The sequence below is a fragment of the Octopus bimaculoides genome, chromosome 10 (assembly GCF_046866305.1).
Source record: "Octopus bimaculoides isolate indiv1 chromosome 10, ASM4686630v1, whole genome shotgun sequence".
NCBI lineage: Eukaryota > Metazoa > Mollusca > Cephalopoda > Octopoda > Octopodidae > Octopus > Octopus bimaculoides.
Window position 1 is genome coordinate 95050684 of NC_142937.1, and position 13289 is coordinate 95063972.

At 38.9% G+C, this 13289-nt stretch overlaps 1 protein-coding gene across 3 annotated transcripts in view; it reads right to left on the bottom strand.

The window, feature by feature from the left end:
• LOC106868465 (ATP-binding cassette sub-family C member 5) overlaps positions 1-13289 on the bottom strand; it is an 86953-nt gene that overhangs the window by 22037 nt on the left and 51627 nt on the right. For all 3 annotated transcript variants that reach the window (XM_089359042.1, XM_089359043.1, XM_089359044.1), the window contains 5 exons: positions 11917-12020; positions 10506-10577; positions 6120-6244; positions 3543-3615; positions 340-543 (listed from right to left, as the gene is read on the bottom strand). In XM_089359042.1, the coding sequence (XP_089215168.1) occupies positions 340-543; positions 3543-3615; positions 6120-6244; positions 10506-10577; positions 11917-12020 (578 nt within the window). The remainder of the gene's footprint in view (positions 1-339; positions 544-3542; positions 3616-6119; positions 6245-10505; positions 10578-11916; positions 12021-13289) is intronic.

The following is a 13289-nucleotide window of genomic DNA, read 5'->3' on the forward strand; positions in this document are numbered from 1 at the left end:
TACTGTGGAGAGAGATCTCTTCAATAAATATATCATAGACATCAAATATTATGAAGCTAGAAAATTCTGCCAAGATTGACTTTGCCTTTCATCCTTTTGGGGTTGATAAATTAAGTACCAGTTACGCACTGGGGTCGATGTAATCGACTTAATCCGTTTGTCTGTCCTTGTTTGTCCCCTCTATGTTTAGCCCCTTGTGGGCAGTAAAGAAATAAGAAGAAGAAGAAAAAGAAGAAGAAAGAAGAAAGGAAAAGAAGAAGAAAGTAAAAGAAGAAGAAAGGAAAAGAAGAAGAAAAAGGAAGAGCAGCAGCAGCAGCTTCTTTACTGAAAGACTCTTACCTGGAGCTGGTGTGTAACGAACAACACAGCCTTTGTACACAAAAACATGTTGAAACACTCATCGTAGATTCTCTTTCCAATGTGAGCATCGACAGCAGATAATGGATCATCCAAGAGGTAGATATCGCTGTCATTGTAGAGGGCACGAGCTAGACTGATCCTCTGTTTTTGTCCACCGCTCAGATTGATACCTCGGTCCCCAATCTGGGAAACAAGAAAGGTTTTGTGAGACAAAAATCTCTCAGAGTAAAAAACAATGACCAAAGAATAGCTGGGGGAAGTGATGAGGGAGAAAGATACATATATGTGTGTGTGTGTGTGTGTGTGTGTGTGTGGAGGAGGAGGATTCATAAATCATTTCAAAAATATCAATAAAAACTAATTAACATTTAATTTTGTCATTTAATATTTCTGATTGCATTTTTTACCATGCATGTAATTATATTTTGGGGTGTATAAAATAAAGTTTCCCACATTGCAGCCTTAATTAGGGCACGTTTAATTAAAAATGAAATCATTACTTTTAATGTCTGTTTTTCCATGCAAGCTTGGATGCAGTATTTATTTGATGCAGGGTCTTGTGGCTGGATGCCTTTCCTGTTGCTAACTCTAATCTGTTTTTTTAACCCTGGCCTTACCAGCTCCTGTCAAACCATCCAACCTGTGCCAGCATGGAATACAGACGTTAAATGATGATGACAATGGTGATGATGATAGGGGGAGGGTGTTGGTGGTGGTGGTTGTGGTGGTGGTGGTGATGATGATGATGGTGATGAAGATGATGGTGGCAGTGATGATGATGATGATAACAATGACTGTGAGGATGATGATGATGGGGGGAGGGTGTTGGTGATGGTGGTGGTGGTGGTGGTGGTGGTGGTGGTAATGGTGATGATGTTATCTTAATGTTTATTTCTACTGTAAAACAATTTAACATTAAACTGAACGATCCCTAACCATTCTTGTATGATGCTCACTGTGATCAGTCTGATGATGATGATGGTGAACAAGCTAAAACTTCAAAGTCACTGTCAACACTTTTTTTTCTTTTCTTTTTTGTAAAAATTAATAAGTCCTTCGAGTGAAGTGAGTTTATTTTAACTTGGGAGGTTATAAAAAAAGGGAAGTTATGTATTTATGTTACAGGTGGCTATGTTGACCTTGGGAGATTAGGAATCAATTGTGTGATGTTAACACCTCTTTATAGAGAGATTGGGATAAACCCTCTTCTCATAAAGGCAAGAGTATTAATTACCTTATTCAAAGATAAAGGGTTTCATTGTTTAATAATGTGCATCAGTTTGTTTGTGTAAATATTTAAAGCACAAAAGAGAGCGAAAAAAATTCCGTTTCAGTAACAGAGGGAAGTAACGTTTGCCATGTCAAAATGTGAGTAAAAAACACACACACGCACGCACACACACACACACACACACACATGCACGCACGCACACACACGCACGCACGCACGCACGCACACACACGCACACACACACACACACGCACACACTGCCACCAAGTATTTCAACCCAGTAAATCAAACGACCCTCCCATTATCCCCGACATTCTAATTGGGCGAGAGACTTCAATACATACAACACATCCTGCTTCAACAATCTCATCGCAATTGTGCCTTCTTCCCTCGCACCAGCTAATCTCTTTTTCACAGCCATCCGACACTCATCCACACTTCCCCACCAAGCTTACCTACACCTACACACCCTCTATCAGACACCACCCCACACCTCATATGCACCTACCACCTCCACTTGATAATAAACAATCCTCCACCCCCACCCCTCACCAGTTATTATTCAACACACACTTCAAACAACAATAACAGTGGTGGTGGTAGTAGTGGTGGTGGTGGTGGGGGTTTCAAAGTTCAAACGGTGCAGCAAACCCACTTCCATGGAGAGGAATGGAGGCAAAGAGTCCAGTTTCAATTAAAACATCCCAATCATTAACATAAGTTCAACATAATTATTCTTGAAGCAAACGAAGTAAAATGTTAGCATAAATTGAGGGGGGCAATGTTAATTCTTCCACCCCCACCCCCCAAGGGTTATTTCTTCTTTAGTGTTTGCGTGCATGTGTGTGCGTGCGCGTGTGAGTGTGTGTGGAGGAAAGACTTCTGCCCGAAAAAAATAATAAATAAATAAATAAAGGAAGGGTTTTGGTGGGGTACAAAAGGAAATCTTGCTTTGTGTGTGTATGTGGGGGGATTATTTAGTGGTTTAGTCGGAGGAGAAAAGGGTAGCACCCATGACATTTCTCTACACTGGAGAATGAAACGGGTTCATTCTCAACTTCTTTGAGACGGTTGCCCTGACACATCTTAAAAGCTGTGCCCCCCACTCATGTAAACAAACCCCTTGCCTGTATGGGGAACTATCCAAAGTCCCTCCAGAACTGAATAAACATCTTTATTGAAGACCTTCCCTGAATATTTATGATAGAATGGTCCTCTCCAAAGACATCCAAGGTAGCTAAGCTTTGTCTCTAGTTTTCCTTCTTCCCCAGGTTTCACTGACTTTGAGTGATCAGCATCAGTCAGTTTCCATATGCATCACACACCCAACCACACCCGACCCGACCAGCACAGTCTTTTGCACACTGCGCCTGATTCCTCTTGTACCCAGTTTTTCTCTCAGTACATTTGTACTCTGGCGTTCATGCACACTAACATTACACAACAGGTGGAACATGACAGTCTCTCTTCTTTCTAGTCTTTGTAAGCTGTCTGCATTCAAGGCCCAGCTCTCCCTGCCATGCAGCATCGCTGTTCTTGTCATCATCATCATCATCATTTGACATCTATATTCCATGCTGACATGGAATGGACAGTTTCACAGGATCCATTAGATCCAAGGACTCAATTGTACTCCAGTGTCTGCTTTGGCATGATTTCCATGGCTGGTTGCTCTTCCTAACACCAACCATTTTACAAAGTGTGCTGGGTACATTTTTCATGCCACCAGCCATGCAGCTTACAAGGCTATAAATAGACCCTGAGGGCAGGGGCATCTTTATCTTGGGGAATAAGGAGTAGAGAGGAAAAGGGCCAAAGCAGAACAGGTTTCTTGCCATGTGGGAGCTACGTAATTACTCATCTTCTAAGTGGAGCTAGAAAGAAATGAAAAAAAGTGGAGTTAAGAAGGACATGTGAGAAGAAAATGTGAGCAAAAAAATATTGGACTTACTTCTGTTAAATCTTCATGGGGGAAGTCATAGAAATCTTCCTCTAATGAACAAATATTAATGATCTTTTTATATCTGTAATTAAATTAATTCTAATTAGCTCATAGTCCTAACACAAATGACAAATTTTCTGATAACACTTGTCAGGGTTTAGGATTTGTAATTTGATCCTGTAATATCTATTGATCCCTGGCATTACATATGGGGTGGGGGTGGGGGAATTTTTTTTACAGCTGGGTGAGGGAACTTTCCAACCACTAACTGGGTGGTGGAGGTAGTAGTAGTGGTGGTAGTGGTGGTGGTGGTGGTGGTGGTGGTGGTGGTGGTGGTGGTGGTGGTGGTAGTAGTAGTAGTAGTAGTAGTAGAACCTCATCATCATCATAATTTAATGTCCGTTTCCCATGCTGGAATGGGTTTGACAGGGGCTGGCAAGGCTGGAGAGCCACACCAGGTTCCACTGTCTGTTTCGGCATGGTTTCTACAACTGAATGCCTTTCCTAATGACAACCACTTTTCAGAGTGTATTGGGTGCTTTTTTATGTGGCACCAGCGCCAACAGGGTCGCCAAATACCTTGTAAGACAAAAAAACCCTCAACTGAGAGGGGGAAGTAGTATTGAAGGGTGTGGCTTTATGTCAGTTGAGAGATTAAAGGTATAGAGGGACAGAGACAGGTGTCTTGCTGTAGGGTAAGATACACAGGTAACCCAGTTGGATAAACAAGGAGAGTGAATTAGAGAGAGAGAGAGTGTGTGTGAGAGAGAGAGAGTGAGAGAGAGAGAGAGAGAGAGAGAGAGAGAGAGAGAGAGAGGGAGAGAGAGAGAGAGAGATGATGATGGTGAAGTGGAATGAGCTCTAACTTTGTTCAACCATGTAAACTGAAACAAACAGAGTGGACAACAATGACTTGTAATAAATAGTAAGATCTGAACATTGAAATCGTGGGGTCAGTCCCCCACCCCTTTAATTTCACAACCACTGTGCCTCATTAACATCATTTCCAACTCCCACCTATGACACTCACTTTTGAAATGTTGTTTTTGTCCTTGGATAAAATCCATAGATTAACTCAATCGAACACAGGCCATCATCCTGTTATGGTTTTCAGTGTTTGTCACATGAATATACCACATTTGATGGCATATAAATGTCTTGAAAATCTATTCCAGGTCCTCTGTGTGAAGTTGAACCTCTTACAAGTTAATTTTGTTTCTGATGCTTAGCGCTATATGCTAGTTTTAATCTAGATGATCTCTTCTAGCGAGCCTGGCTCCATATAATGACAATCCTTTCTATCATAGGTACAAGGCTGGATATTTTGTGGGAGGGAGCTGGCCAGTTACAACAACCCCAGTCCTCTACTGGCACTTATTCAATTAACCCCAAAAGGATGACAGGTAAAGTCAACCTCAGTGGCATTTGAACTCAGAAAGAAATGCAGCTAAGCATTTCGTCTGGTGTGATATTCAGCAACAGTCCTTTGTAGTAAAGATTGTTTGCCAACATAACATGGCAGTCCTGGTTTAGGATGAATGTTTCTGTAATTTAGCCCCAGCAGACATCGTCTCCAGGGAACAAGGGGGTGCTAGATTGTTTGAAAATATAAGGACACAGATCGTGTTGTATAGCCAGCTGGAGACGATGTCTCCTGCGGCTAAATTACAGCAACATTCGTCCTAAACCAGGACTGCCATGTTATGTTGGCAAACAATCTTTACTCTTTTACTCTTTTACTTGTTTCAGTCATTTGGCTGCGGCCATGCTGGAGCACCGCCTTAAAGGGTGTTAGTCAAAGAGATCAACCCCAGGACTTATTCTTTATAAGCCTAGTACTTATTCTATCAGTCTCTTTTACCGAACCGTTAAGTTACAGAGAGATAAACACACCAACATTGGTTGTCAAGCAATGGCAGAGGGACAAACACAGACACACACACATACACAAATATATATATACATATATATATATATATATATATATATATATATATATATATATATATATATATATATATGATGGGCTTCTTCCAGTTTCCATCTACCAAATCCACTCACAAGGCTATAGATGAAGACACTACTTGCCCAAGGTGCCATACAGTGGGATTGAACCCAGAACCATGTGGTTGAGAAGCAAGCGTCTTACCACACAGCCACTCTTGTGCCTATGGGTGAGATGCTTACCGCACCTAAGTTTCCCAAGCAGTCACCCATCTAAGTATTCACTAGGCTCGACGTTGCTTAACTTCAGTGATCAAATTTAAACATATCAATCAGTATGTTTGAGACTCCTAGTGGCCAGTTAGTGCAAGGGAGATAATCATCTCATCATAGCATTTGGCAGGATTAGTCATAAGTTATCATGTATAGCACCATTTCAATCTTTTTAGAAATCATCAACATGATACAACATGACATAGGCTCTCTGGGTCTAAAACCCATATTATTCCTCATGTTTATGGATCTTACAACTTTATTTCTATTTAAAGCTAATATTTCTGCATTTAGTAAGTCTACTGGTTTTTAAAGAACAGAACTTTCATTTTCAAAAATGAGTCTATTAAAAATAAATGAATAATTTACCTATGTTCCTGAAAAGGTAATCCAAGAAGTATGTTATACTGTATGGTCCCATTTATAATCCAAGGTTGTTGAGGAACATAAGCAATGGTGCCACGGCTTGCTATATTTCCAGACACCATGTTCATCTGGGAAAAAGTGAAAGATTATAATTGAATTTCTCACAGAATACAGGTAAAAAAGGATTGAAGTCTTTTAGAAATACAGTTTATTTTGACAAATTAGCATGAGAGACAACAGTGAAAATTCTCATAAAATAAATGTCTCAAATGTATATGTTAGGAACACACACACACACACACACACAAGGATACTTAATATATAGGTGCAAACATGCTGTGTGATAAGAAGCTTGTTTCCCAACTACATAGTTCTGGGTTCAGTCCCAATGCACAGCACTTTGGGCAATTGTCTTCTACTATAGCGTTGGGCCAACCAAAGCCTTGTGAGACGATTTGGTAGAGAGAAACCGAAAGAAGCCCATTTTGGTCAGCTGAAAACACTTTTGATTTAAACTTGGCAGATATGTGTCTTATGCCCAAATCTTCAGTGATAATGGACTGAACTGAACCGAACCGTAACTAATCTGCACATCCTCTGATAACTCACGGATGGTGATTCGACGATTTCTCCTCACAGCTGCACACACATCTATGATGGTTTCCTCAATTCTGCCGGTTGCAGGTCTCCCAGAACGTTCGTCAATATTAACATTTTTTTGACCATCTTAGAAACGTCTGAACCCCTCTTACACTTGTGAGTGGCTCATAGATTCCTCTCCATACACTTTCTGCAACTTTGCATAGGCCTCTGAGCAGGAATCACCATTATAACTTTCTCTGTCATGGCCAATGTGACAATCACACGCTACACACCTTCCTTCCGAACACTGCTGTAATCAGCAGAAGTGAGCAAGAATGTTAAGACTTAGTGCGAATGCACAGTAGAGTTGAAAGTCAATCTGTGCCAAATGACTTTACTCTGTGTGCTTTAACTTCGTTACTATGACAATAGTCCGGATACTTATTGACCAAACCTTGTATAGTTGGTCAGAAGAGAGAAATTTAGCAGAGTTTTTTGGAGGGGGAAGACGTAATTGACTCCAGTGACAGCTATCTCCACTTCTAACAATAGAGGAGAGCACAGCTCCAATAGTCTTGATTTGTTTATAAAGGTGTTGTTTAATGTTTACTGGTCAGTGATAAGGAAAAGGGTTGAGGTCAGGTCAACGTACCTTACTAAATTATCAAGAGTGTATGTGATGGAACCAATGCACAGTCTTTATCTTTGCAAATGGGCAGAGCAGAGGGTGGTAAGAAGGAAGTGAGGGTGGGGAAGAGATGATAAGGAGAAAACAGAGATAAAGAAAGCCGACCCCCCTACCCACCCACCGTTATTAATTACCATATAAGTAGAGGACGACTTTGAAAGATAATGGGATAAAGGTTATAAAGTAGGAGTGGGGATCACACCATGGGAATGAAAGGGTCAGCTTTCTTTATCTCCAACAGGAAATTTTGCATTAAACCTCTGAAGTCTGCTACAAAGACACTGAGCATGCTTCAGCAAGCTTACGGTTATGAGGCAATGGGTTGTACACTACATTTTGAGTGGTACCAATGCTTCAAAAGTGGAAGAACATCCCTGGAAGACGATGAGCGATCTGAGAGGCCCTGTTACGAGTGTCACCCCCAGAAATGTGGTACTGTGCATCATGAATTTGTTCCCCAGGGCCAGACCATCACTCAAAGGTTCTAAGGCAACATCTTGAAGCATTTGAAGAAGGATATGCAGCAAAAGTGACCAGATCTCGGAGTGGTTGGCATTAGGAAGGGCATCCAGCTGAAGAAACACTGCCAGATCAGACTGGAACCTGGTGCAGCCTCCTAGCTTCCCAGCCCCCAGTCGAACCATCCAACCCATGCCAGCATGGAAAATGGACATTAAACGATGATGATGATGATGATGATGACGTATTCATAGATTTTTAATATGTTTTAATGACTGATACATTTGTATATTCAAAAACTGATATACATTGACCCATGGTGCAATATATATTTATATAAATTGTTGAACCTATTTGAACTCTCCTTAACAATTTTTATATCTTGTGTCTCAGGCTTTTATCTAAGCACTTCAAACTACTGCCTATACAATACACAAAGAAATTTTACTATATAGACATATACATATATATATATATATATATATATATATATATATATATATATATATATATATATGTATATAGACTATGAATAATTAAATTATAACAGTTATTATAGTCTGCTCTGCATTGTTGTGCCATTCAAGATACATTATATTTCACAAACAATACACAATGCTTCCAGCGAACTACAATACACTCTTATATATATACATATATATATATATATATATATATATATATATATATATATATATATATATATATATATATATATATATATATACATGTATGTATGTATTTGAGAGTCTGTGTTTCTTCCCCCACCATCACTTGACAACTGATGTTGGTGTGTTTATGTCCCCATAACTTAGCAGCTCGGCAAACAAGGGAAACCAAAACAACCTGGTTTCAAGTTATCTTTCTTTCACGAGCATATCATGCACATGCAATCTGCTTATATAAATGCACTTAGTTGCTGATTATGCATAAGTTGTACTACATTACAAACTGTCAATTGCAGTCCTCTGGTTATCAGGTTCTTGATAACACACACACACACATTTCTGATAACCAGAGTCTTTTGATGAACATGTAAGGCTGTACATATAAATTGTGTGTGTGTGTGTGTATGAGGGGAAGTCAAAAATTATCTGCACTTTGGCTATAACATATATTTATTATTGTCACCCTGCCTTCTGCTCCTCTGTGATTATAATTGGTACTATTGTGGTCACATGATTGAAGTTTGAACCTGATTATGTTGTTTTCCTTTCTGGCTTTACAGTGTAAGCATGGCTGCTCCACTAGCAATGTGCACCAAAGAAGAACAAAGAACAATGATCTGAGAGATGGTAATGGTGAATCGGTTTACCATTACCATCTCTCAAGCTTGCTGAATCATCTGTTAAGTGGCAGAGGTTGACATGTGTCCTGCTCCCTCATCGTGCGTTTCACTTGTCCGGCCACTTTTATCTACTCATACACACCTCTATACTGTCCCCGTATTGTGCTAAAAGCCTCCAATGAATTTCAGCACCAGACACACCTTCCAGCCAGAGAAATCGGATCACTACTCTTGGTTCTTCTTTGGTGCCCATTGCTAGTGGAGCGGCCATGCTTACACTGTAACGCCAGAAAGAAAAATGGCGCGATCAGGCTCAAACTTCATTCAGTCTCATTTCATAAAAATTTTATAGCTTTGGTCACCCTATGCAATAACAGTTTATTGCAAAGCACAACCTCGGGGATTGTAGGATCTTCCATACAGGTCCCATGTCCCACCCAGCATAATGGCAATTTCAGCAGGATTATACTCAATACTGGGCATATTTACTCTGTGCAAGACCCCTGGGTTGAAGATGTGGACTTGTTCATTGCAGATTGTATCTCTTGTGAGTCCAACAGGGAGGAGTCGTTAATTTAGGTTCAAAATATCAGCTTTATAAAAAAAACAAGTTATTTTACTAAATTCTTCATTATTTTCAAAATTAAATGAAACAAAATGAATGTATTACGACAGAAATAGGGGTTAAACAAGTTGGCCCAATGTTCTCATCTCTGATCTCCCAGTAGCTCAGAATTTAACAACCAAGCGGAAATACAATGAAAATTCTTCAAAGGATAAATAAACCAAGTTTGAAACAAATCTGGGTTACTAGGAACATTTACAATCCTAAAATCACTTTTGGCTGGAATACTGGTGGGAGCACTGTGCCATTATATGGAAGATTGTGGCAGGGTGCAGTCTTGCTCCAAATAGCCAACAGTAAGGAACAAAAATGGGAGGTACCAAGAGTCAAAGGTCATGCTTGGACATTTAAATGATAAAAGCTAAATGTATTCTTTCTTGAGTCTGAATCCAGCTCTCTGCTCAATCTTGTCTAGAGCCAAGTTAGATTAAGCTCCATACATATCCAAATTAGTTATATTAAATATAAGGAAACAACCACAAAATGAACTGCTCAGGATCTACAGCAGCAGAGATAACACCAATACAGAGAAGAGTTAGTACAATAGGTGGCGCTCCAGCATGGGTCTAGCTGTTATGGTTAAAATGAATTATATTAAAGAACACAACCATTCACCGTGTAATACATTATGTTAATTACTTCACAGAATATGTGTTGGTAAATAACGAAGTATACAAATTTGAAGCCATTTTTTATTTCTTGCAATAAAATTTGGTAAATTCAGAGAATTATATTTTATATACTTACTCTCCCAAGAATTGCAGAAAGAAGGGAACTTTTCCCAGATCCAGTACTGCCACAGACTCCAATCATTTCCCCCTGAATAAAAATAAATAATTTGATTAAATAAAAAGAAATACAGAGACACAGTAAATCATGGGAGCACCTCAAGAAATGGCAACAGAGAAGATTTTCGTTCTTGAGAAGTTAAATCTTGTGACATTGTTTCAATTCCAGAAGAGTTTTACTCTTTTCACTTCATTAAAACGTTACTGACAATGAGAAAGGCTTGAACGATGGATACTGGGAAGTGTTTTGAAAGAGAGATATCAGAGAGAAATATGAAGAAGTGATGGATACCATAGAAAGAGATGATATCAGTGAGAGAGATAATAGCAAGGTGATATCAAGAAAAGATGAAATGCAAACAGAGACGTGAATATCAAGCAGAGGTATAAGAGAGAGGTGGATATCAAGGGGAGGAGTGGATATCCAAGAGAAATACGACAGAGAGAAATACCCGAGGAGAGTTTTGGGGTAAAGACAGAGAACAAAGAGAGAGGTGGACATCAGGGGAAGATATTAGAGAGAGAGAGATCCAATGAGAGAAGGATATGAATGAAATCAGTAGTGGCTGTCATGGAAAGGATGGATACAAAGGTAAAAGGACATTTTAGACAGTAATTGCACTATTCTATATTTATTTCTTTATTGCCCACAGGGGGGCTAAACATAGAGGGGTCAAACAAGGACAGACAAAGGGATTAATTTGATTACATCGACCCCAGTGCATAACTGGTACTTTTTTAATCGACCCTGAAAGGATGAAAGGCAAAGTTGACCTTGGCGGAAATTGAACTCAGAACGTAACAGCAGACGAGATACCACCATGCATTTTGCCTGGCGTGCTAACGGTTCCACCAGCTTGCACCGTTCTATATTTTGGGGATGAGGAATTATGTACATTATTTACAATGGATGAATAGCTGTTTATTCATCTATTTTTTTTTTTGTTACCACAATGTTTTGGCTGGTGTACTCTCCAGCCTTCATCAGGTGTTCTGGTGGAATTTCAATCCCCAACCCTTGGGATTGAACTTAGAATCTGAGTTACTAGCCTGCACTCTTATCCACTATGCTATACGATAAGTTCAATCCCAGACAGGGACTTGAAAAATAATAACAGAAAAATAACAACAGCAACATACCTTAGGAATGAGAACAGTGAACCCCATTAGTCAGATAAAGGGTTGGGGATTGAAATTCCAACAGAACACCTGATGAAGGCTGAAGAGTACACCAGCCAAAACATTGTGGTAACAAAAAAAAAACTATTCATCCATTGTAAATAATAAAGTAATAGCAGTTAGACATAAGTAAAAAAACAATAAAGGTTTTCAACCAAAAACATTCTAAGATATTTGCTTTTGTTACTCACTTTCTGTAAGGTAAAGCTGATGTCTTTTAAAGTTGTTTGCTGTGTAGAGTCCATCAAAGAGAATGTTTCTTCTGCTTTGGTAACTCCGTTTCCAGACAGTTTATCTAACAATTGAATAAAGAGAAAAGAAAAGAAAAAAACTTGTTCAAATCAAACAATGTCAACCCTTTCTAACATCAGAATGTAACACAACAAAGTTCATGGATATATTAAACAAGTCTAATATGTTTGTTACAGGGTAGCAATGCTAATAGGCAGCATTGAAAGTGACACCACTCCATATCCTAATGATAAGGCTGAGCTAGTCTAGAAACATTGATAAAAGGAACTTTAAAACCTAAGGACTCTAAAAAAATTGTTTCTTTTTTGCCCTGTACTCATCAACTTTAGTAACGCAGAAATAACAATCATCGGCATGGTTACTCGGCTCTCACCACATCATTGGTATTCTAAAGGACATTTCTTTTTGCTTACTGGCTTTCCAGAGACTCGGCCCTTCCACACAAGTGCAACATACTTTGTGTGGAGTCCAAGGTTTGTCTTTATCGCCGAGTTTAAAACCAAAATAAATGAAGAATAGATTTTTGCCAAGATCAGTTATATTCTGTCTCTGCTAAATGACATTGTATCTACCACAAATGTAGCAGAATATGTCTGAATTGTTCATATTCTTACATCTATAAATACTAATTTTAAATGCAGTTTATAAATAAATACCACCGACAACTGACCTCTGGAACTATTAAAGCATCAGTTAGCAATCTGGCACACAGCTTTTCAAGGTCACGTCATGTGTCAGAGTTGCCAACAACTGTTTAATAAACTTTACATTGGTTGTTATCTTACTTTTACGTATATTAGGTCAGCATTAGTTTATAGAAATCTATTTTGTTGGGTAAAGCAAATTAGATAATCACTGTCATCTGATTCTCTGATACCATAATGTGGAGAAAAAAATAAAGCTTTGTTACAGAAAAACTAGACGTGATGGAGAAAAACTAATAACAGATCTGAAATCAGAGTAAAAAATTGCTTTAAAAGGTTATGGAGACACTTAAAACATAGAAAATAATGCAGACTTGTGTAATTAGGTGGGTGAAGTTGGGTTTAATTCTTCTGAATTGTCATCATAATCAATATTATCCTCTTCATCATCATCCAACGATTTTTGGGCGGAAATTGCAAAGTTAGAAACGTAAAAAGAATTAAAAAGTAGTAAATTTCATCAATATAATTTGTCAGACCCATTTTGTAATAAGCATTCTATGGCGAAGGTGACAAAGGAACGGTAATATACAGTAAGGAAACAGGAAACAAAAGTTCTCAAATAACGTGGAGACTCCCTCAAGATGGTGGATAGTTTGTGTTACCTT